Raw genomic sequence first — 24658 nt, 5'->3', positions numbered from 1 at the left:
TACTAACTATTGACCTTGCCAAGCTAAGGTTGCCGTTGCTCAACTTCATCACGTAGCAAAAATAATGTGTGATTATACCCAATTTTTTATTTATAAATCTACAATTTGGACGGAATATTATATGCAGAAAAGGACCGAACTTTAATCTATCATGAAGCCTAAAAATATTTCACAAATTCCAGTGAGCATTTTCTTTTCATAGATTTCCAGATAGCTATTATAATTATTATAATTAATCAAAGTAGAATATTGTGTCAATGAACCGTTTAGAAAAATGTATTACATTGGTTAAAAGTTGACAAACGGCAATCATATATTGGGACTGTTTTTGTTTTGCACATTTGTTCATTATGGTAAATGAAAGATTTTGTGAAAACTGAATTGTTTGCTAAGAATTCTGAATTCAGCAATGGACAAAGATTCAGATAGCACTGTGACATCATTGGATGAAAATACCGAAAATTTCTGCACAAATCCTACCCGTGATATACTGGCGGAAGGTATCGTGAATTTATTTAAACCATCAGTGGAGAAATTGGACGAACACATACAAGCCACTCGTGCATCACAAGTAGAATTAAAAAAACAATTGGACTCACTTTCGGTGCAATTGGTGGAAATAGAGAAGGCGCAACATAATATTCCTGAGTTCTCTAGCAAAGTTAAAGAATTGATAAACGTGAAGCATAAGGTAACAGTTATAACAAACGTTCTCAGTACAAGCCAGGAACGTTTGACTGGATTATATAGGCTTATCGAAAAAGAGCAACGTCGTAGACAAGCTCTTCTTGACTCAGCTATAAGCTCAAATATATCTTAAAAAGCAAAAAATGGAAACTCCTTACACAGATCATCTAACATCAATCGATTACGAACATGTGTATGAGCCAGCAGAAGATTCCTTTCTATTATTGGATGCCTTAGAAGCTGACCTATCATTTATAGAGAGTTTACAACCGCGTGTATGCTTGGAAGTTGGACCGGGTAGTGGTATCATTGTTACAGCGTTGGCAAAAAAGTTAAAAGAAACACTTTGCCTAGCTACTGATATAAATCCATATGCTTGTAAGGCAACGAAAAAAACGGCTAATCATAACGGTACATTTGTGGAAAGCATAAATTGCAACTTGGTAGATCTTTTGCGTAAAAAGACGATCGATTTACTTGTGTTCAATCCGCCTTATGTGGTAACCTCGGACGAAGAATTAAAAAATCAACCGTCTACCAACTCACAAATAACATTTTCGTGGGCTGGGGGTGTACATGGTAGACGTGTAATTGATGAACTGCTCAAGCGTTTGGATAGCATTTTATCTGCAAAAGGGGTTTTTTATTTGTTGGCGCTACGTGAAAATAAACCAGATGAATTAATAATCAATTTAAATACTTTGGGCTTTACTGCAATTAAGTTTATGGAAAGACGAATTCCTGGTGAATATCTATACATTTTGAAGATAACACGAAAATGATTTTTAAGGTATATTAAAAATATCAATAAATTTGATGTAAAATATAAATAAATATTTTCTCCAAAATTTTTGTTATCTCTTTCATATAGGGAAACGAGGGTATATTTACAATCGTATGTATTTATTGAAATAAGATAAAATTTATTAATTTAATTATCGTTGAAGTGATTAATAGAAAATATTTCAGATGGGTATATCAATTTAAACAAAGTACTGCGGTTTTCGCATAGTTATGCCATGATCAGCTAAGGCTGGTGTCAAATCTTCAATAGCCAAAGTGTAGCGACGATCTTTATTCGGTTTTTTGTCCTGAAACAATAATGCATTTATATTTACAAATTTTTTTGTTTTAATATTTTTTTCGTATTACCTTATTTGAACCGTGACCGCCAGAATGTTGGCTGCTTGTGCGGGTCTTGCAATGCTGCAATGCGTCGTTGGCAATATCAGATATAAATTTTTGAGCAGAAACCGAAATTATGCGTACTATACGAGGGTCCATAGTCTCGAAACCAGCTTGATTAAGAAAATGTGCCGTCAGGCCATCTGGTACTGTGGGTATATAATCCTCCATCTGTTCCAGCAATTCACCTAGTGCCTCACTTGGTGGAGGTGGTAGTGGTGGCGAATCTTCCTGGTCCATTGGTGGTGAAGCAGGCGATGGTGAATTTTCTTCGTTTCCAATAACCATTTTAATGTGAAAATGTATGCCTGTTAATTATTTTTCTGCCTTTAAAACTTCACTTTGTGTGTTAGTGGATACTTTGTGTATATTGTTTTATCAATTCAATCTAGAGATGTGAGACAACTTGACATAAATGATTGCTTTTGAAATAATAAAAAGAAATGGTTTTTATATGTATCGATTGGAGCTTGATTAATTCAAAGTCGTTTTTTATGTAATAACTATTTTTAATGTGTTAAAATTCTATTTTTCAATAACGATCACGGACGACGATATTTAGTTCCAAAATCGATTATTTTATTTACACACCATTTGATGTAGTTGTGCTGACACATATGCTTTTTGTTTTGATAACACCATTCGGTTGCATTTCTAAACAATCCACATAGAATCCACAAGAAAATTATTTAGAAGAATAACAAAAATTATTTTGAGAAAGTACCGTAACTATTATTAAAGGGAAAACTATTTTATTAAAGAATACATTGTTTATTTCTGCTCATGTTTTATATAATAAAACATAATTTATTAAATTACCTTTGTATTTAATAAAAAATATAGAATTTATATCGTTTAGGCACTGTGAGAACAAAAATTAACGGCAACACTGCTTCGCTTTATGACAAAAGTGTTTGCCTTGTTTTGTGACGTTTAAAAATGCGAAAGAGAGAACTGAATATAAGAAGTAAAAACAACTATAGTTATTTTTTTAAGTTTAATTTCGACTATAAAAAATAAAAAAAAAAATATTAATATATTAAAATGATTGGAACTAATTTTGGTATTTATCGTCCAAACTCATCTAACTCAAATGCAGCTAATTCAGTTGGCTCCGTTGCTCCTGAGGAAAGAGCCGCTGTTCAACAACTGAGCGATTTTATGCTGCAACTGGAGGATTACGTACCCACAGTGCCAGATGCAGTAACTGCTTGTTACCTAAATTCTGCAGGATTCGAGTCAAATGATCCGCGTATTGTTCGTCTTATATCAGTGGCTACACAAAAATTTATTTCCGATGTCGCCAATGACGCATTACAGCAATGCAAAACTCGCTGTAATAGTCAAAGCAACACGCCTGGTACACATACACCGGTAAGAATATATAACCTCATAGGTCATGATTAATATATACAAATTATTTTATTTAAATAGGGACAAAAACCAGCAAAAGATCGAAAATATACTTTAACCATGGACGACTTAGCGCCCGCACTTGCAGACTATGGTATAACAGTGAGGAAAGCACAGTATTTCCCATGAGAAAAATGCAGATATATTATTGTAATGGCTTTTTATTATACATTCTATCATGATTATTCACATGAAATAAATTTAAAAATAAATGAAGTTGAATTACTTATATTATTAGTATGATAGTTATGTAGTCTTAACTAGTATTACACTGATACATATAAAATTAATTGATTGATTTAATTTAGTCAATGCCAAAGGTGTTCAAATATTTCGGTATTGTACGTATATCTACATATGTTTTGGTCTCATTGGCACTTAACGAAACGCAACAGCGAAGTTTTGCTGCCTCCAGCTACCTTAAATGCCAAAGCGGCAGTCGCTAAGAGAATAATGTAGTTGGGTAATAACGTGGCTAAATACATCTCATGTACATTCAGCAATGTAATCAGCGAAACAAAGAGATGTGTTCCAACAACGTAAGCTATGTGCATATAATTATTAACGTCAAAGGCATTGAAAAATATAATACTCCAAAAAGTGTGTAACAATATCATAGCAAGTGCTTGTGTCGCCGAAGTTATTAGGAACACCTCCGAGCCTCCTTTAAGTCCCATGGTTGCTGGGCCCGACTACAAAGCATAAAAAATATAAATGCATAAAGTTTATAACACTTTCAATCGTACTCACCATATCTGCTAGGAGATTAACCATTGAAAACATGCCCGATATTATACCAAATCCAAGTCCTGAAACATATGCTAGAATATGTTTGTTTTCTATTATGCTCGGATTCTCAGAAACGGCCTGAAGACCTTGCTCCGTGCGTCGCAGTATACGATAAATAATGTAACGAAAGCCCTCTTGAAATAGCACCGAGAATATTACACCAAACCATAAGTATTCGCGTAATGGTACAATAGCAAACCAGAGCAAGGCTGATGACAAGAGCGATAATAACCAAAAGAAGGCTGCTGCAATAAGAATAATTATGCGAATCGAATCGTTCGCTATTGTGAAAACAAACATCGCAAAGGGAGTTCCAAATGCGATGAAGGAACAACCAAAAAACTCCGGAAGCGTCATTTTTTTTATTAATGTGTAAAATTATTGTCAGGTAAATTAATGCTACAAAACACTTTATTCTGCAAATGAAATTGTTGTTGTGCAAATGGGTGTTGCCAAACAGTTGTAGTTTTATAAAAAGACACAGCTGATTTTTATTTGCTTATAAGTGTCGTTCACACACGGACTCTTTTGTGGGCGAGGGAACGAAGAGGAAAGACGGAGGGACTGTGCCGCTCATGCTCGCGCGGTGTAATTTGTGTTCTTGTTAATAACAATAACACTCATGGGCAATTCAGCAAAATCATTTGCGAAGCCCAAACATTTTTACGAAAAAGGTGAAGGAAAGCGGCCCGAAAAAGAATATGCCGATAATGAGCGACAAAAGAGTCTGTGTTTAAACGCAGTGTAGATAAACACAGTCCGATCGCTTAAATAGTACATCTGGCTATTCTAACACTAATGAATATCGTACGAGATTAGTATTGCACTTTCATTCACAACTTTCTGCTTGGGTTAAATTGTAGTGAGAGATTAGTTAAATATAACAAATACAAATTAACAAACAAAGAGTATTTTGAATTCTAGAAGGTATACTACAAATTAACAGTTGCTATGTTAATTATAATTATTGAATTTGATATTCTTTAAATATCAATATGTTACATCTGTTTATTATTAGTAACTATACAAAATGAAAAAAAAATAATATGGTGCAAATGGATTTACTACACAAACCAGCTTGAATATGCATCTCCATCTTATTAGTCATTTGTGATTATAAATATAAATGAAAAAAAAGAAATAAATGCGTATTTATATAATTTAGTGGCGATGAATAATCTTTTGTTTTGTTTCAGACAGTATTTGCTGAAACCCAATATCACATAAAGAGTGTTCAAGGGGAGTGGCAACAAGCAGTTAGTAAGTTTCGTATGCTCAATTGATATTTGTAACGTTGCTTTTGTTGAGAGTCCACGTAAAGATAAAAAGAAACATTTCTTATAAACAAAAACATTTTTTCCATTACTTCGATTATAGTGGTTTTAATATCAGCTATAGTTATTTGGTTTGGCATTTATACTTTTATTTGAACATTAGTTTTAACTTTAAGTGAATTTTCTACGCTTTTTAATTAACAAACATAATTAGAAAGTATTTACTGGTTTTTAAAGTGCGCGCCGCAATGGCTAGAAGGACTCAAGTGCATTCAGTCGACATAGCCGATAATACAGAGGAACTCGAAAGTCCAATAACTATAGAGTCCGGCTCGTTAGCTATTAATGATGACTCTACCAAAGCACCACAAAAGGGTAAGTGAATATGATGCGAATTGTTTTTATTCATGTTATTGATTGCATTGTTTTGCCTTCAGATTTGTGGGAACGTCCCGCATCTTTAGAAGCGCCCATTTTGCCCGATGATGGTTCAACAATATTACGATTTGAAATTCAACTTGCTCGCATTATGCCACCCGATGGCGAGGATCTCAAAGTAAAACGTTATGTAATCTACGAATTATCCGTTCGCCAAGATTCCTCAATCATCGATCCACAACCAGCAAGCATTCAACGTCGTTATACGGACTTCCGCAACCTTTATAACATACTCAAGAAGGAGTTTCCAAATAAAATGTCTACTTTGTATTTCCCAAATAAGGTGCTTGTTGGCAATTTTTCAGCTGATTTAATTGCAGAGCGTAGCGCTGCTTTTGAGACTTTTCTAACGCATGTAACAAGTTGTAGTACACTACGTGATACGCCTGCCTTTTTACATTTTCTACAAGATAACGAATTGTCCAAAGCCTGCCAACTGCTCGACGAGCGTCGTAATGAAATGGCAATACCATTATTGGAGAACTGTTTTCGCTTGTTAAATAAAATATTCATGGATCGTTCAAGACCAGTACTACTTATACTTTGCCGCTTAGTAGCGGCTTGTACTATGTCTCCAGTGCCTCATCATTCAGCTGAACGTTGGGCAACTCTGGCCTTAAGTCGATACGATACGCTGTGTGACATCGACCTCCTCCAATTATATATTCCCCTGTTGCACACCTGTACACATCTGTGGTGAGTACCATGTACATATTGTAATATTAAATATATATGAAAAAAAAACTTTATTTTCAGGTGGCAGCGGGGGTTGGATCAAAAGCCAATAACTGATCGTCTCGAAGAAATGTCTAAAAAGGGTATTAATACGAAAAGTAACGTTACTCTTATACAAGCTATTCATAATTTGGACCCACGTACTGAAACAATATAAAAAAAAATATGATAAAAGAACGCGCACATATTCAATGTCACTTAAAAAGTACCAATTACTGGATATTTAGTACATGGTGTAAACGTCTACTACCAATTAAGGCTAAAAGTGCAATTGTCTATCACTTCATCATCGTGCATACATTACATTTTAATTGTGTAATTATCGACATTTTATTTAAAGGCGTAAAATTATTTAAAATTTCGTGCTAAAGTGTAATTTTTTAATGTAATCTCGTAATAATTTATATATATTTTGTAATATCAATCATGTGAGATGTTTATATACGAATTTATCTTATTAAATATTGTATACATTTTTAATGATAGCGTTTAGTTTATATATGTTTTAATGTTTTTAACAGAAGATAATTATTTTTATTATATAATGGACATATCGTGTATTTTCTGTAAAAACAAATCAGCATTTATACATAAAGTAAAGGATGTCTCGTTATTACAAAATTTAATAAAAATATATACATATAATTTTTATATGAGATATAACCAAAAAGCTTTTAATATAAACTTTAGTTTGTCTTAAATAAAAAATAATGATATATTGTCAATATATATTTTTTAAAAGTTAGTCATTTCCGAACACTTTCCAAACATTTGTTTTGATATTTTCTATAGAACGTAGATACACGAGATAAGCTATTTCACTTTGTTTACAAATTTGGCGGCTAAATTTTCACTCGATCAGCTGCAAACAAAAGTAAATAGCGTTCTTATCGAAGTAGCAATGGAGCCTTGTATTATAGAATTTATTGGCGAGAAATCCATAATTGGTATTGTGCCTAATTTTTCATTTGATCCACTGCATTTAATATCGGGTAGTGTGGGTCCATTTCGTGCGGGTCTTCCCGTCCACGTGCCACTCTGGCTTGGTATACATTTGCGCAAGCAACAAAAATGCCGCATTGTGCCTCCCGAGTGGATGGAAATAGAACTATTGGAAGAGATCAAAGAAGCAGAAAAGAAATCAAAGTTTGTAAAACTAAGCATTGTTATTGTGCATATAACCAGCATAATCCCCTTTTTAATAGGTTCTTTACAAAGATGCCCAGTGAGCATTACATGGTGGAAGCACAATTGATTATGAGTACTGCACCAGACGATGTGCCAAAATGTGAAGAGCTGCGTACAATTATCAAAGATATTTTTGATATTCGTGAAGCAAAATTGAGAACTTCCATCGACGCATTCATCAAAGGCGAGGGAACATATGCAAAATTGGATAATTTAACACTGTTAGAGATGCATACTGTGCGTCCAATTTTGCCTCATTCACTTGATCATATTGCGCGTTATCAACGAACGGCTATGGCTACGCAACGTGATACTTCTTCGTTAGGATTGAGTAATTCAATGAATACGAGTCATTTCTCTCAATAAAGTAAATAAATAAGTAAAATTTTGATTTTTATACAAATGTTATAACCAAAAATTTATAAACAATTTCCATTTCGGTTTGCCTTTTGTTGACGTTTTAAATCAGAGATATTCCTGTTTTAACTTATAAACGATATGGCATCTACACTTAACTGTTCAATCAGCTGTTCGTTACACCTTTGATGACGTTTTGCGTAGATGCAATTTTCGCTTTAACAAACAGCAGTGACACAAATTTTTGATAAAATTAAAGAATAGTAAGAATTTTAAAAATGAGCACTAAAGTTTTGGAAGTTGACGATGATGTGGGTGATAGTACTACGTCCACTGGCACCCATCGTATCCATTTTACAAAAGATGTAAAGAATGCAATCGATAAGGTAAGTATGTCAGAGACAGTAGTGATTGCTAGTCATTCGTTCGTATTATTTGGATCTGGAGAACGTACCGCAAGTATATGGTACAATTGAGAGTGTTCACTGCACCAATGCATCACTTAAAACAAGTTTTCAATGCATTTGGCTACTTTGCTTGCAGGTGCTGAAAACTGAAGACCCAATGGACTCGCCTGACTTCAACACAGTCGATTATATTAATCAGCTTTTTCCCAATGAACAGTCTTTGGTAACCATTGATGAAACCATACAGCGCATGCAATGTGAAGTGTCTTTAATTGATGATAATATACGTGCTGTTGTCCGTGGCCAAACCAATACCGGTCAGGATGGGCAAATGGCTCTTACAGAAGCGCAAAAAGTTATAACGACATTGTATGCACATATTATTGATGTGAAAACGCGAGCTGAAAAAACGGAGGAAATGGTAAAAGAGATTACGCGCGATATCAAACAGTTGGATTGTGCAAAACGAAATCTCACTTCTGCGATTACGACACTAAATCACTTGCATATGCTGGTCGGCGGTATTGAAAGTTTAAATAAATTGATTGAAAAGCGTTTGTATGGCGAAATACTAAATCCACTGCAAGCAATTACTGAAGTTAACCAACATTTTAAACAATATTCTGATATTGACGAAATAAAGGTAAATAAGCACCTAATTGTTATTATATATGTATTATATATACATAAGTACAAGAATATATAATTTTTAATATTTTAGAATTTATCGCAAAATGTTGACAAAATACAAGTGACATTGGCTAAACAAATCACAGAAGATTTTAAAGATGCATTCTCACATAAATCAGCTGCAACTGGGAATGCTAGCAACAAGCAGCGTTTGGGTTTAAATCAGCTGGCGGATGCTTGTAAAGTGATTTCCGTTTTGGATCCAAAAGTCAAAAAGGAATTGTTAAAGTGGTTTATAGGTGCGTTATTTCAAATAGATTTTTCTATAATTACTTAACGGGCTTATTTCTATTTATGAAATTCAAAAAAATTAAATTTTCGAAACAAATAGCACAACAACTTGAAGAGTACGTTCAACTATTTCACGAAAACCAAGATATTGCTTGGCTGGATAAGATTGACAAACGCTATGCTTGGCTTAAACGCCATCTACTTGACTTTGAGGATAAATTCGGTGTTGTGTTTCCACTCGACTGGGAAGTATCTGAGCGTATTACTGTCGAATTCTGTCGTCTAACACGTGAACAGCTCACACAAATCATGTCGAAACGCAGCAATGAAATCGATGTGCGTCTACTGCTCTTTGCCATAAATAAAACACAAGCTTTCGAGCAGCTGCTATCCAAACGCTTCACCGGTGTAACATTAGGCGCTGAGCGGCGACTATCAACAACTGCACTCAAAGTACTACCCGAAAGTGGCGTGGTTGATCCAAATGCGCCGCCCACAATTGGCTTGTTTCAAGATCAAATTGCCAGTTGCTTCAAAGCACATCTAGGCATTTATATTAAGAGCATCGATCGTAATCTATCGGAGCTAATGGAGAAATTTGTGGAAATGGCTAAGGAACCCTTCAAAGTGGCCGAATCGAAAACCACTGTTTATCCAAGGTGAGTGCAAGAACATGCTAATTAAAAAAAATGTAAATAATTTAAATAATTTTTTTTACAGTTCTGCAGACTTATTTGTGTTCTATAAGAAGTGTATGGTGCAGTGCAACCAGCTGAGCAATGAACAGCCGATGTATGAATTGGCGCTAGTATTTAAGAAATATCTTCGTGAATATGCCAGTAAAGTATTAGAGTTTAGTACACCGAAATTGCTGACAACAACAGCGTCAATTGGTGAGCTTAATTTTTATAACTTCGGCTGCGCCATTTTTTTCTTTCGTCTTTAATCTTTATTTTAAATAATTCTCCAGGCAAAAGCATGTCCTTGCTCACACGCGATATGCAGAATCTCTCCACAGCCGCGGGTCAAGTTTTCCATAATTTCTTAAAAGAAGGCGATACTCAACGTTTTTCACGCGAAGATTTAATACAAATCTGCTGTGTGCTAACCACAGCTGAATATTGTCTGGAGACCGTGCAACAATTAGAGGACAAACTTAAGGAGAAAATATCTACAGCTTATGCCAACAAAATAGATATGTCGGAAGAAAAGGATGTCTTTCATCGGTTAGTAGCAAGTAACTGTTTGTATCAAGTTTGCGATTTTATTTAATTTTTTTTTTTTAAATTTCTGATAGCATTATTTCGAACTGCATACAGTTGCTGGTGCAGGATTTGGAAGCGGGCTGTGAAGCGCCACTACAGTCCATGTCCAAAGTACAATGGCAGAGCATAAGCAATGTGGGTGATCAGAGTGCCTTCATTAGCAGCATTTGTGCGAATTTCAAGCAGACAATACCGGTGATTCGCGATAATCTGGCCACATCACGCAAATACTTCACACAATTCTGTCACAAGTTTGTCAACGCTTTCATACCGAAATTCATTAACGTCCTCTACAAATGCAAACTGACACATTCCGATGGCAGCAACAATGTTTTGGGTTGCGAACAACTCCTGCTCGATACGCACAGTCTGAAAACCGCTTTGCTTGATTTGCCTTCAATTGGTTCGAGCGTCAATCGCAAGGCGCCCACGAGTTACACCAAAGTGGTTGTGAAGGATATGACACGTGCCGAAATGATTATTAAAGTGGTCATGACACCCGTACAGCCGCCCGCACACTTTACGCAGCAGGTGCTTAAACTTTTGCCCGACATCACCATTGCGGAATATCAGAAAATTTTAGATATGAAAGCGGTGAAACGCGTAGATCAATTGCAATTGATTGATCTCTTCAAACACACTGCCTCTCATGTCGCCGTAGTCGATGGCTTGCCTGAATTGTCGGCAGCTGCTGAGGATGACAGCGCGCAGGCGCAGTCAGAGCTGAATGTCAGCGATAATACTGATGCAAGTTCAACGTCTGCGAAAGTTACTGAAGAAACCGCTTCTTCGGCACAGTCAGCAACGGTCACAGCAAGTGCGTCAGCTGGCGGTGCCACTTCCACACCGAAACGTGCATTTATTTTCAGTGTCGGCAGTTTTACGGGCAGCGCAGATAAGCACGCCGATGGTTCGTCGAATAGCGGCAGCGATCGTGGTCGCATACGCAAACTGGAGAGTTTGTTGAAGAAGCGTTTGCCATAAGTTGTTGTTGTTGTAAATGATTGCTGACTTTATTCGTCTGCTGTTTAGTTATAGAATTTTTGTTTCTCATTACTTTTTTGGTGAGTACTACAACATTCCATTTTGTTTTCGCTTTTTAATTATTTATTTGTTTAAATAAGTATATGTATGTATGTATATGTCGTTGCAAAAAAATATAATAAACTTATTGTAGTTTGTGCATATGTTTTGTGTAGTTTAGTGAAGCAGTTATTGTTGTTGTAGTGACAAATTTTTTTTTAGAATAATTTTGGGGATAACTTTGTGAGCTTCTGGTTGCCTAATAAAATGTGAGAGAGGTGTTGATGTCGAGCCATAATCTCTACAGATGTGATTAATAGAATGGTTCTTTGGTTTGATCTAGCCATCCGCATATTCTTCAAAAAGTTTAATTCTGAATTTTTTTCTTCTAACTAATATCGAATTTTCAATGACGCTTTGTGGATCTCACGAGTCTGTTTTATCTTTATCCAAATCTCGAGATAATTTTTGGCGTTTTCCGCTATGCGATTTCGGTCCAAATAATTTAGGATTTATGGTCCCACCACGTTGACACAGCGCGTTTCCTGGGCTTACCGTTGTATGACCTCGATGACAACTTATCTGAACCTTACCACCCAAACGAGGGCTAGATAACCTCAACAAAAGTTGAGTCGTTTAAGACCTGTCGTCCATGCTGTTGTTGTTGTAACGGCAGAATTCTGCCGAGTTGACAGTCCTTGACCGTATGAAAAATCTCGAACCATTACGGGTACGTAGACCCGTATATATGCCAACTAGTTTTTGAGATATCGATCTGAAATTTTTGACACATCCTTTTCTTATCAAGAAGCTGATCATTTGTTGTTGTAGCGACAGGTTTCTGTTGAGTTGGCAGTCCTTTACCGGACAAAAGTCCGAGTCCGTTCCGGTTACGTAGACCCGACTGTCGTGGGAACGGTTCATATGTCGGACCACTGTAGCATATAGCTAACACACTAAGTGATCCTTCAAAATCAAGACCTTGTAGGGACATCTATTTTATTTCACAAGATATCTTCACGAAATTCGACATGTATTATATTATTGAACACGGCGCAACCGCCAGCAAAAAATTATACAGATCGGGGCGCGATAACATGTGGCTGCCACACAAAGTGACCGTTCAAAATGAAGATATCTTTTTATACTCTTTTATGCTATAAGAAATGCACCTAGAAAGGGTGTATTAGCTCCAGTGTAGTTAACCTTTTTTTGTTTTAAGTGCACAATTCTATGTCTAAAATTCTTAACCTAAAAAATATTTTTACATATTTTCTTTTTCAAGTAACGTAAAGCTAAAATTTGCGCATGCGCACTGCCTTATTTCTAAAGAAAAGAAAAGTGAAAAGTAAAATTTGGTCCTGTTCCGTCATAATTTTATTTAACACAAAATTTCAATGCATTAATTTTAATGATTACATTACTTCGTTCAACCATTGTAATATAGGTTTTTTGATTTGCATTCTGCTAAAATATAAACTACGCCACTACTAGCTAAACCTGTTCACTATTAACACACGCTAACATTTTTTTTACTCAAATTTAATTATAAACCGCCATGTTTAGGCGGTTTGGGTTTGCTGGGCAAAAAGCATACATATATATGTACATATATATACTATATGTATGTATATATTAATTTTTTTGTTTTTGTTTTGTTTTATGTATAATTCAACTTGTTACATTGAAATTGCTTTGTACATATAAATTGGGTGATTTTATAAAATAAAATCCATGGTTAGTTAAATGAACTAATTAAATATAAGATATTACATACACACATCTCTGTTGTATGGTCAGTCGTCTTAAATTGACTTTATAAAAAAAAAAATTCCGCAGTGGAATTTCAACATTTACATATGTTGGAGTTTAACAAATTCTAAAATTTCGTTAAATACATTTAAGTATGCAAAAAATATACATACATATATATAAATACATAATATCTGCTGTTATACGTAGTTACGAGTATATTAGTATATCTGCATTTAATTTAAGCTATAATTAGCGGTACAAGCGTGTGAAATTTTTCAGCGCTACGCTTATTGTCTTCGGCGTGCTGGCACTGCTGGAAAGAGAAAAGACAAAAATATTTATGTAAATTTTAATTTAAAGTTTCGAGTGCTTAATGACCTACCTTAACACTGCGGCAGTGAAATCGTCCAATTGCTGTTGCGTTGCCGTCACATAGCCACCACTATTGCGCTTGGGCAAAGCATCGAGTGCCGTGCTGATGTATGTGTGCATATGTTCGTTTGTTTCCACCGATTTCAGCTCATATATCACATCGGCGACATCGGACAACATATACGAGTGCAGACAATATACGGATGCATGTATTAGATTTAGTATTAATGCTGCGCCATTTTGCTCGGCTATATCTTTTACCAAGGGACGACATTCGGGATGGCGTTGATTTGAACTGCGTCCCCATTTCAAGAGATTGCAAAAGAATTTCATCACCGATGAATTGGCCTCCCGATGATCGAGCGTGCAGGCGAGCAGAGCGCACTGGAAAATCGGTGTGACGAGTGTGCTCTGCAGAAACGGTACTGGGCAGCATTCGATAAAGCGCGAACACAGGCGAAAGAAGTCATCCACAGTATCTGGGTTGTTTTTGAGACCATTCTCCACACGCAACATACTAAAGGTGGGTTCAATGAAAGCTTTCAGCATTTCTAAGAGACCTGTGCAAAGAGCAATAAAATTGCTATTAAGTATATGGAGGTTATGTTGTATAACAAATCTATGCTCACCTGGTATACATTCACCGGCTTTGGCGAATTCATCGACTAGCACCGAGCCGAGATACAAGAAACAACTGTGATGATGCAGCGCATATATACAAATCATTTGCTTGACCAATGGCTCAACCAAAACCGAAGCCTGTTTGCGTACCATACGCACACCGTAGCGTATGAGTCGGCATGTACGCTCCATAATGCGTACATCGGTTTGATATTTAACCATAACTTGTGACAACAATGGCCAGGCATCGGTTAGTATCTGCACGGTGGGATGCAGCTCACCGTCGGCAATGTCCGGATTCGTGTGACGTATAACGGCACAAGCGCGATCAATCCAATAGGCGGGATCGGTGCGTTCGCCCTTCTGTACGCTTCCCAATGTGGCAGTTGTGTTCTCCACCATTAGTGCTAATGGTTGCAATTGAAAGGAAATAATTTCACGCATCGATGTCTCCAGTTGTGTGTGATGCAGCCGTGAAAGTATTAACGAAATGCCTTTTAAGAGCCCAATCGCTAAATCATTATTGATTTCAAAGCTATCAAGGCTACGTGCAATCTCGACAAGACCGCTTATGTGGCACACCATTTTTTGTCGGCAGGCGGCACAGATGGATGTGAGCGCTATCGCTGCGGCTGCGGCTAAGCCATTCTTCTGTTGCAGTGAATAGAGTAGAAAGTTGAGTACGGCTTGCAGCGACTCCGCGTGATTTTCGATCCAATCACAGAGTTCGCCCAGCAACATGATTGATGTGTAACGTACCGCAATGTGCGTATTATCGGGCAAATTTAGTATGGCCTCTACAACTTTGGGTATAACTTCGTTCTCATCACTAGAAAAAAAAGGAAAAAAATGAGTTTAGTAACAGTTAAAAATGTGAAACTGTTAATATTCGTATACTTACGGTATAATGTTTTTGGCAACATTTTGCATAATAAACAAGGCGGATTCGGTCGACTCCCACGTTGTATTCGGCGCTTGTAATATAAGGAACATTTGTTTAAAGCACGCACCCGAACCGACAATAAAAGCGACATCTTTGATTAAATCAGACACTTTGCGTCGGAAATCCTGTAGAAAAAAAAAAATAATGCATATTAATATTTTTCAGGCACAAACAACTATTTCATACTTACATTAAAACTATCGTGTTCATCAATCAATCCATCGTGATCAGCGTCCATTTGTGCGTGGCGGTAAAGCGCACCCAATAGCCGTTCAATATGTGGCTTAAAATGTGATGTTAACTTATCATTATAGCGTTGAAAGAGATCCTCACTTAGGCGATACCATAAATTGAATGTAATTTCTGCTACCTCATAATCAAAATGGCCAACACACATCAGCACCAAATCCAGTCCTTTAATTGAATAATGTGGCACTTCTTCGTTGGAAAGCATTTCGTAAAAGAAAGCCTCACATAAAACTGTAAATATGCGACAATAATTCATTGTCTTATCGATATCTTCATGTGCCACACTAATATGATATGCCGTTTCTAAGGAACAAACTGCATTAAAAATTTGTGCTTCAATTGTCGGATCCAGCTTATAACGACTGGTACTAGCTTCAAGGCAGCTAAGTAGAGCGCACAAACATTCTGTACATGTATCATGTAATTTTCTTGAAGTTTCTGCACTACTTAAAAGCTGGAAAACTTTTTGTCCCACTGGATTCTCTGTGAAATGATGCATGGGTATTGCTTGCACGGCAACCCAAGCGCTGAAACAGCGTAGGGTACAATTTAAAAGCCGTTCCTGATGTCCATCACTGCGTTGTAAACAAATACACAGAAATTCGAGTACTTTGGGCGCAGCAGCATCTAATTGTTTATGAATCTCCTCTCGTCGATTCGAGCCCAAACGCAAATACCGCGAATCTATCTCTTCTGGTAATAGTGTTAGTATCTCCAGTAGTGGCCAGACAGATTGTGCTTGTGGCGATAATAATTCTAGTAAATCGATAATTGGCTGCTTCCAAGCTGCCATTAACAGTGCCAAGTCAGCAACCGCGAGACTAAGCTGTGTTACAATTACTGCATCGGTATCGTTTGTTATTTGTCCGATGTGTACAATTAATGAATCGCGCAGGGATTCATGTGATGAAGGTGGGAGTTCATTGAACGAATTTTGAATTTTGTTACGCATCGTCTGTGCTGCAAAATAACACGAATGCAAATCGCGTTTCTGTTGCAACAGCTCGTCCGCAATTGTCCATGAATATATCTGCAATTAAGATATTTGTTAAGTGACATTTTCGAATATATTGTATAAAGTTCTGTTTTTAATTTAATAGATAACTCACCGACTTCTGAAAATCCTCTAGCCATTTGTTGGCCTTTTCCTTTTCTTTAGGATTACTATTGTGAAAAAGGGTACATATACCCTGATAAACTAACTCAGCGGTTGGCGCTGCTTCCATCTTCACTTCAACACTACGACGTACTCACTAAATAATTTATTTCGATTGATAAATTTTGTTGAGAAGTTGTAAAAATAACTCTGAAATTTTATAGCTTTACACTTTTCGTGTTCACAACTCCTTCTGTAATAATTGTGTTGCTGACGATTCTTTTATACTGCCAAACGAGGTGGGACCGAACACAGAGAGCAGGTAGACAGGGTGTACCGCAGGTAGAAATTCAAATGTGAAAATTATACAACACTACATAAAATTAAAATTATGGATTAATAAATTCTTTAATATGTTATTTATATTTCTTTAATTTCAATGTTTATAAGTTTTTATTATATATTTTTAATAAAGTGTTTTTTATTTGTACGTTTGTAATGTACGTTTGGCACAAACTCTAACTGCTATATGTTCTCGAAATAATTTTTGGCGTTACCCAACACTGAAATCTTTTTAATCTTACATTTTTATTTCCACGCCGTTTCAAAAGAAGCTAGCTTTATTACAATTGTTTGTTGGGATATATTGATGTGTCATCTGGACGGGCAATGTTTGGGAATGAAATGTAGTCAACAAAACTCCAACAAAAACAACAGAAATCAACACATGCAAAGCAACAACAAAGCAAGTCTATAAATTTACGTAGATCAGAAAAAACATAAGCAGCACACTCAGCAACCGGCTGTTGAGAAAAAATAGAAAAATTGCCAAAAATTTTAAGTAAAAGAGTCGAATAAATACTGTCTAAAAATGCTACAATGCGAAGAACTGAAGGACGATGAAGGTCCCTCGAATACGCTGGAGCAGTTTACGGAATTGGAGCAAGTACTCGAAATGATCGATTGTATGAAAGCTTGCGATGCGCCAGGCTTTGAAAAAGACTATGAGCAGTACACGGAAATTTTATCGAGGTACATTCAATGCACATAATTACTGCAGGTGGCATAAAATAATAATGCACATGTCTCATATACTTTAGATATCAAGAACAACCACATTTACTAGATCCGCATTTGAATATATTATTGGAGCGTTTGCTAGCGAAAGTTCATAATAGGGCGTTGTCGGAAGGCGAAATCCATGCCGCCTTCAAATATTTGTATATTATTACTAAAGTACGCACATACAAAGTGTTGGTAAAGTTTTTACCACATGAATTGACTGATCTCGAATTCGCTTTGGAAATGCTCGAACGTCAAAATCCCAATGAATATAACCACTGGGAAACACGCTATATGCTGTTGCTTTGGATGTCTATATTGGTTTTGAATCCCTTTCATATGTCACGTTTGGATGCTTACGCGACTAAGCCTAACGAGCCAGCTTCGTCTGGTAACTGCATTGATACTACGCTGAATCATACACATGTGCACAGCAAATCGAAAATGGAACGGATTTTTGATCTTTGCCAATTATATTCAGCCACAAATGACACATGTAGCAATATAGCCGCATATTTGGCTGCCAAATATCTAGTGCGCGCTGATATTAAGGATATTTACTTGGAACGTTACTTGGACTGGGTAATGAGCCAACATCAATCGGAAACTGGCGATGCTAAATTCGGTGAATTAGCTGCCGTTTCTGCTATTTTGAAGCATGGCAAACGTGAAGATTTGCTGCCATACGCCGATAAATTGTTGAAATGGATTGTTGGACTGCAATATAAAGATAGTAATGATTTTTTGAAATACAAGTGCTATATAAAGATTGTGCAGCGCATAGGTTTGGTGTACTTGAAGCCACGGTTGGCAGGCTGGCGATACAAGCGTGGTATTTATTTATATAGATACATATAATTCTTATAAGATATTACATATAAAAATTAAACTTAAAACAAATTGCAGGCACGCGTTCCTTGGCTATGAATTTGAATAAGTCGACAAATGCTGCGGCTAACGAAAGCGCCAGCGGAAATGAACCCGACACCGACAATGCAGATGGTGATGGCGAAGAAATCGTTGTGCCAGATGCCATCGAGGAAGTAATAGAGGAATTGTTGCAAGCATTGCGCAGTGGCGGTAGTGATATACGTTGGAGCGCAGCCAAGGGTATAGGGCGTGTCACCAACAGACTCTCCAAAGAGTTGGCCGATGAAGTAATTGGTTCCGTCATTGACATATTAAATCCTCTAGAGCCGCATGAGGCTTGGCATGGTGCTTGCTTAGCGCTAGCTGAGCTGGCAAAGCGTGGGCTGCTTTTGCCTCATCGTTTACGCACACTGGTGCCACTCTTGATGCAGGCTTTATTTTACGATGAAATGAAGGGCTACATGTCCGTGGGTCAGCATATACGCGACGCAGCCTGTTACATGTGCTGGGCGTTTGCACGCGCCTACAATCCAGAGGATTTTCAACCTTTCGTGGAGCAAATATCTTCAGGTCTTTTGACCGTAGCTGTATTCGATCGTGAAATAAATTGTCGACGTGCGGCAGCTGCTGCATTCCAAGAGAGTGTTGGTCGTCTAGGGAATTTCCCACATGGCATAGAAATTTCAACAGCAACCGACTTTTTCTCTGTGGGTTTACGGCAAAATTCCTACTTGAATGTAGGTGATTACATAGCGCAATTTGAAGAATATCAAAAACCGCTGATCGATCACTTAGTGGAGCGAAAAGTGAATCACTGGGATACGTTAATACGTGAATTGACCGCAAAAGCTTTGCATAAGCTAACTTTTCGCGCACCAGAATATATGGCAACTGTGGTGTTGGGACAGCTTTTGAGCAAAACGGAATCCATTGATATCAATATGCGACATGGCACTGTGCTAGCTATTGGTGAAGTTACCCTGGCCTTGAGCGAGATAGAGCGTCAAGATGAAGGCAACGCTTGCAAAAAGTTACTATCTAATCAATTGTTGACCGACCTAAATGAGCTAATGGCAAAATATGTGCATCGCGATATGTTCCGTGGCATGAGCGGTGAAATTATGAAACACTGTTGTACTGATTTCATAAGAAATTGCAGCTTGGCACGCATTGAAGCATCCGTCAGGTGTGTGGGTGAGTACAAAAATCTTTGTTCAAGCATAGGAGAGTAGTAAACACTTTTTTTTTGAAATTGCAGAATCTTGGCAGTACATCATCGATAAATGCCTGTTAAATAAAGCATCTGCCATTCGCGAGGGTGCCTCAGCAGCCTTCGCAGAACTTTGCCGCTCATACTATAGGGGTGAAGAGCGAGTTGGCGCAAATGCGGAAATTATAAGAAGCTATATGAAAGGTGCCACAAATATCATGGAAGAGCACACGCGTATGGGTTATATAAGCGCTTTAGGTGCATTGCCCGACTTTATGATCAAAGCGAATTTAGATGACATATTGGAAAGTCTGATTAAGCATTCGCTCACGCCAACACAAGCTGTTATTACAACCGGCGAAGTGATGAATCAACATGAAAACCTGGCAACGGGCACATGGAGTGAAGCGAGACGTGATAGTGTTAAAGCGCTTAGCAATGTGGTGCACACATTGGGTTTTAGTAGAGACACCAAAAGTAAGTTTTGTTAGGAGCGGCAAGTTTTCTTCTAAAATTAAAATATTTGGATATTTTTCTCTTTTTTAAGTCTCATTTGGCAATCCAAAGTATTTCAACAAAGTTGTAGACTGTTTTATAAAAGCATTGAATGAATACACATTAGACAATCGCGGTGATATTGGCGCTTGGGTACGCGAAGCAGCAATGAATGGTAATTAAATTGAAATCCAAAAATTTGTATATGAAAATTATATGTGTTCACTTTTCTAGCCATCCATCAACTTATCACGACATGTCCGAGGGACCTACTACAGCCACAGCAAGTTCATCAAATTATGCTGGGCTTCATGCAGCAGGCTGTTGAGAAAATAGATCGTACACGCGGCCTTGCCGGTCGTCTCTTCTGTCAAATTATAACTACTACACCACCCATATCGCACATACGGCATCATGCACGCCTGCTGGAGATATTCCCCGCCGATGTTAATAGTGTATTGTGGCTGTTTGCCGACCAGACATTCCCGCTATTCTGTTCCTTGCTCGATTTGCCCGATTACTCACAGCGCGTGTTGCTCGGGTTGAGCGCAAGCATTGGACAGTTGACCGAGTCTTTGGTAAACAAATAATAAATCTTTTTTACTCCGAATTCAACTTTTTCAAATCACAATTTTTTTTTTAGATAAAATACTCATCGGCAGCATTTTTCGAATTTCTACGTACACATCCTGCAGAAGTACCACGTTTATGTAAAGAAATAGTCGCCAATTTCGAAGAGAATGTCATGAATGAACGCGTAACCTATCCGATGTTGAACTTCTTGGAGATATTAATAAGTTCAGGTTAGTCTTAATACAAGTCTTAGTATTATCTATTTTTCACAAATTATCGTATTATTCACATTAATAGGCACCATAAACGTGGTATTATTGGATGAGTCAAATACTTTTGGTGACGACATATACCGCCTGCTGAATCTTGAGATTAAAGGACACAAAAAACTGTATAAACTAGTATCGAGCATAAGTGTCTATTGCCAGCTGGTGCAAGTACCACATCTATGCAAACGCATACTATCCAAAATGGCAATATTTCTTGGTCTTACCCATGTACATGTGCGCAAAACAAGTGCTACTAAATTATATGAAGCGCTTGCTTTGCATGGTGACAGTTGTGACATTCCCGAAGATAATATGGATGAGATATTGAATATATTGTCCGAAACAGACTGGGGATCGCCGCTAATTATGGTGCGTCCCGTACGCAATCAACTATGCGAATTAATGGGTATTAAACCGCCGGTTAGTGGTGTGGCGGGCACAAGTCTTGAAACGGCCGGTGCTGCAGGTGCGGCTGCGGGGGTGAGTGCGGCGCTGCGCTTTAGAAATTAAATTGTATAAAACAAAAATGATGCATATTTGTCACAGCGGTAGGGACTTTACTACCTTCCGTTCAATATATCGATAACTTTATTTTTTTTTTAACAAACCTACATTAAATTGTAATTGAAACCGCAATTATTGCTTATAATTGATTATAATGCGCCGCCTTCGGAAAAATAAATGTTGCCGCAAATATTCCTTAAACAAATTTTGCTATTTTATCTAACCTAAAGTGTAAATATATATGTGTATACGTATATGTTTAAAGTATTTAATTTCAACCGAATTTTAATACACATTTCCGCAATCTTGTCTCTTTTTCACGTTTTTCATTTCCTTTATTATTGCTTCTTTCCCAATTCAGTTAGTTTCGTTTTATTCCCTTTCGTTCCAATTTGATCGTTCGTGTGTATGACAGTTCGTGCGCGGCTTTAACGCGAGAGGTGTGATTAAAATAGTTAAATGTGTTAAAAAAATGTTGGTTCAAGTTTAATTTAAAGTATAAATGTTCTTTATGCAGTGAAAGTGAAGTGTAGTGGAATATATTGTGAAAATGGTTCACCGGCGTCTTTTTGGCAAATGTGTTCACTCGCGGTGAAGTAAAGTGCTATTTGCAATGCAATTAGTTTGTATTAGTGTCTTTTGCTATGAAATATGTTAAATGCAATATATAATGTGTGTTAATAAGTAAAATATGTGTTTGAAAGTGATATATTTATGCTATTAATGAGTTTCACTATTCGCTTGCATACATAACTGTGCATGCTGGTTTTGCGATCTACACCAGCTATAACAGGGTGGCACTGATTATTGCCATATTAAATGGTACGTTGCTTTAACTTATTTAAATAAATTTTAATTTTAAAGTCTTCAATAATACGTTCCTTAAGTAATTTTTGCATTCCAAGAATTATTGATATTTTATTTTAATTTTTTTAGTACCACTGATGATGGCTAGGTATGTGACCTTGCCGTAATTAATCCTTAATTTTCTTGCACATACTAACAAAGCAATTAAATTATCAATTTCAAAGGGCTTTTAATAATACCTTCTTTAAGTAATTTTTGCATTCCAAGAATTATTAATATTTTATTTTAATTAGCAATTAAATTGTAATTTTCAAAGATTTTTTAATAATATAATACATTCTTTAAGTACTTTTTGCATTCCCAGAATTATTAATATTTTTTTTTAATTATTTAAGTACCTTGCCAATATTGATCCTTTTTTTTGCACTACGAGTATGCGAATTAATGGGTATTAAACCGCCAGTTAGTGGTTTGGCAGGCACAAGTCTCCAAAAAGGCCTGTGCTGCAGGTGTGAGTGGCGCTAAGCATTAGAAATTAAGTTGTATAAAACAATAATAATACATATTAGTCAATGCAGGAAGGACATTACTACCTGTCTTTCAATATTTCAACAATTTTATATTGCTTATTGATTTAATATTCCTTAAAAAAAGTTCCTATTTTATCTAACCTGTGTAAATATGTATTATATTTCAACCGAATTTTTATACACATTTCCGCATTTTCGTATTTTTGTCACGTTTTTCATTTCCTTTATTATTGCTTCTTTCCCAATTCAGTTAGTTTCGTTTTATTCCCTTTCGTTCCAATTTGATCGTTCGTGTGTATGACAGTTCGTGCGCGGCTTTATTGCAGTTAATTTGCAAATTCGTTTGTGTGAAATATTTTAGTAAAATAAACGCGAGAAGTGTGATTAAAAATAGTAAAAAGTGTTAAAAAATGTTGGTGAAATTTTAATTTAAAGTGTAAATGTTCTTTGTGCAGTGGAAGTGAAGTGTAGTGGAATATATTGTGACAATGGTTCAACGGCGTCGGTTTGGCAAATGTGTTCACTCGCGGTGAAGTAAAGTGCTAATTGCAATGCAATTACTTTGTATCAGTGTCTTTTGCTATGAAATATGTTAAATGCAATATATAATGTATGTTATAAGTAAAATATGTGTTTGAAAGTGATATATTTATGCTATTTATGAGTTTCGCTATTCGCTTGCATATGTACATACATAAGTATATGAACGGGCGTGCTAATTTTGCGACCTACAACCGCTGTAACAGGGTGCCACTGAGTAATGGCATATTAAATGGTACGTTGCTTTTACTTATTGAAATAAATTTAAATTATAAGTAATTCATACTTTCAATAATGAATAATCAATCATAAGTAAAAAGGTTTTTAAGTATATTAAAAATTGCATTAAAAAAGTATATCAAAATAATTACCGAGAAAAATTAATTTACTTTTAAATAGTTTTAAAACATATGCTATCCAAAAATGTTATCTTACTAAAAATGAATTACAATGTGTTGATTTGTAATAAATATTATATGCTTACATTAATTTGAACATTTGAAATTAATGTGTGTATGCATGTATGTACATATGTATGTACTTATACATACATACACATATGTAGATATGTATGTATATATGTATATTTAAGCATCCAATTTTTGTTTCCGTTAGTCCGTTTCTACATTTTTTATTTCCTTTAATATTTTTCTAGTTCGATCCTATTGGACCAATTGGCAGTTTGTGCGTGGGAATTCTTCAGTTCGCTTATTCAGTATAATGTTGGTGTAAAAATTAAGCGCATAAAAGTAATTAAATGCCCTCAAAAGTGCTTATAAAGTATTCAATTTAAGCTTTAATAGTTGTATGTGCAGTGAAAGTAATCTTATTAGAAAGTGTTAATGCAATTATATGAAAAGCATTGCCTGAAAAGCGTATTCACTAAAAGATACAGTAAAGTTTTAATTTTTGCAAATTATTTATATATGTACGTAAACATAGTATATGTAAAAATATGTATTTATATGTTTAGTTATTAAATATGTTAATTGCAACGCAACGTGTGTGTTAACTGTAAAATTTGTGAACAAAACTGCTTTATTTGTGATTTTCGTATTTGTCTGGCAGAGAGAGAGGGTC

At 36.2% G+C, this 24658-nt stretch overlaps 10 protein-coding genes across 14 annotated transcripts; 7 read left to right on the top strand and 3 right to left on the bottom strand.

Annotated features, from left to right (window-relative positions):
* The first annotated feature begins 324 nt into the window (after positions 1-324).
* Positions 325-844, top strand: LOC120768048 (SNAPIN protein homolog). The gene has a single exon (XM_040094557.1). The coding sequence runs from the start codon at positions 410-412 to the stop codon at positions 818-820; it is 411 nt and encodes a 136-aa protein (XP_039950491.1). The 5' UTR covers positions 325-409; the 3' UTR covers positions 821-844.
* On the top strand, positions 814-1649 carry LOC120768045 (methyltransferase N6AMT1). Its single transcript, XM_040094552.1, has 2 exons — positions 814-1477; positions 1559-1649. The coding sequence occupies exon 1, from the start codon at positions 831-833 to the stop codon at positions 1467-1469; it is 639 nt and encodes a 212-aa protein (XP_039950486.1). The 5' UTR covers positions 814-830; the 3' UTR covers positions 1470-1477; positions 1559-1649.
* On the bottom strand, positions 1588-2464 carry LOC120768047 (transcription initiation factor TFIID subunit 10-like). The gene is made up of 2 exons (XM_040094556.1): positions 1840-2464; positions 1588-1778 (listed from the first exon to the last, which is right to left on the bottom strand). The coding sequence occupies exons 1-2, from the start codon at positions 2158-2160 to the stop codon at positions 1671-1673; spliced, it is 429 nt and encodes a 142-aa protein (XP_039950490.1). The 5' UTR covers positions 2161-2464; the 3' UTR covers positions 1588-1670.
* Positions 2465-2701: 237 nt separating this feature from the next.
* LOC120768046 (transcription initiation factor TFIID subunit 10b) lies at positions 2702-3507 on the top strand. 2 transcript variants are annotated; one of them, XM_040094554.1, is made up of 3 exons: positions 2702-2839; positions 2972-3246; positions 3307-3507. In XM_040094554.1, the coding sequence occupies exons 1-3, from the start codon at positions 2812-2814 to the stop codon at positions 3412-3414; spliced, it is 411 nt and encodes a 136-aa protein (XP_039950488.1). In that variant the 5' UTR covers positions 2702-2811; the 3' UTR covers positions 3415-3507. The 2 variants fall into 2 exon arrangements, with proteins under 2 accessions (XP_039950488.1, XP_039950487.1); XM_040094553.1 differs by lacking the exon at positions 2702-2839 and having other exon boundaries at positions 2846-3246.
* LOC120768042 (gamma-secretase subunit Aph-1) lies at positions 3498-4431 on the bottom strand. Its single transcript, XM_040094551.1, has 2 exons — positions 4036-4431; positions 3498-3977 (listed from the first exon to the last, which is right to left on the bottom strand). Exons 1-2 carry the CDS (start codon positions 4429-4431, stop codon positions 3654-3656), a joined length of 720 nt encoding a protein of 239 aa, XP_039950485.1. The 3' UTR covers positions 3498-3653.
* Positions 4432-5274: 843 nt separating this feature from the next.
* LOC120769407 (sorting nexin-20) lies at positions 5275-7068 on the top strand. The gene is made up of 4 exons (XM_040096385.1): positions 5275-5334; positions 5586-5723; positions 5786-6482; positions 6543-7068. Coding segments are annotated over exons 1-4 (972 nt in total). The 5' UTR covers positions 5275-5333; the 3' UTR covers positions 6679-7068.
* A 292-nt stretch (positions 7069-7360) lies between these two features.
* Positions 7361-8266, top strand: LOC120769313 (probable DNA replication complex GINS protein PSF2). Of its 2 annotated transcripts, XM_040096259.1 has the most exons (3): positions 7361-7667; positions 7727-8076; positions 8179-8266. In XM_040096259.1, exons 1-2 carry the CDS (start codon positions 7423-7425, stop codon positions 8073-8075), a joined length of 594 nt encoding a protein of 197 aa, XP_039952193.1. In that variant the 5' UTR covers positions 7361-7422; the 3' UTR covers position 8076; positions 8179-8266. The 2 variants fall into 2 exon arrangements, with proteins under 2 accessions (XP_039952193.1, XP_039952192.1); XM_040096258.1 differs by lacking the exon at positions 8179-8266 and having other exon boundaries at positions 7727-8094.
* A 63-nt stretch (positions 8267-8329) lies between these two features.
* LOC120769312 (vacuolar protein sorting-associated protein 53 homolog) lies at positions 8330-11661 on the top strand. The gene is made up of 7 exons (XM_040096256.1): positions 8330-8452; positions 8610-9116; positions 9195-9402; positions 9495-10053; positions 10115-10287; positions 10365-10620; positions 10692-11661. Exons 1-7 carry the CDS (start codon positions 8345-8347, stop codon positions 11641-11643), a joined length of 2763 nt encoding a protein of 920 aa, XP_039952190.1. The 5' UTR covers positions 8330-8344; the 3' UTR covers positions 11644-11661.
* On the top strand, positions 11644-21906 carry LOC120769310 (tubulin-specific chaperone D). Of its 2 annotated transcripts, XM_040096252.1 has the most exons (9): positions 11644-11723; positions 17333-17750; positions 17819-18612; positions 18687-19844; positions 19909-20337; positions 20408-20530; positions 20590-20933; positions 20999-21158; positions 21226-21906. In XM_040096252.1, the coding sequence occupies exons 2-9, from the start codon at positions 17590-17592 to the stop codon at positions 21705-21707; spliced, it is 3651 nt and encodes a 1216-aa protein (XP_039952186.1). In that variant the 5' UTR covers positions 11644-11723; positions 17333-17589; the 3' UTR covers positions 21708-21906. The 2 variants fall into 2 exon arrangements, with proteins under 2 accessions (XP_039952186.1, XP_039952187.1); XM_040096253.1 differs by lacking the exon at positions 11644-11723 and having other exon boundaries at positions 17330-17750.
* Positions 13037-16985, bottom strand: LOC120769311 (transportin-3). Of its 2 annotated transcripts, none has more exons than XM_040096254.1 (6): positions 16732-16985; positions 15564-16652; positions 15332-15498; positions 14439-15259; positions 13820-14369; positions 13037-13750 (listed from the first exon to the last, which is right to left on the bottom strand). In XM_040096254.1, exons 1-6 carry the CDS (start codon positions 16846-16848, stop codon positions 13687-13689), a joined length of 2808 nt encoding a protein of 935 aa, XP_039952188.1. In that variant the 5' UTR covers positions 16849-16985; the 3' UTR covers positions 13037-13686. The 2 variants fall into 2 exon arrangements, with proteins under 2 accessions (XP_039952188.1, XP_039952189.1); XM_040096255.1 differs by having other exon boundaries at positions 13037-13747.
* Positions 21907-24658: the final 2752 nt, after the last annotated feature.

The sequence above is a fragment of the Bactrocera tryoni genome, chromosome 2, assembly GCF_016617805.1.
Source record: "Bactrocera tryoni isolate S06 chromosome 2, CSIRO_BtryS06_freeze2, whole genome shotgun sequence".
NCBI classification, from domain to species: Eukaryota; Metazoa; Arthropoda; class Insecta; order Diptera; family Tephritidae; genus Bactrocera; species Bactrocera tryoni.
The sequence above is the reverse complement of the archived record's forward strand: the minus strand, read 5'-3'. Positions and strand labels throughout refer to the sequence as shown.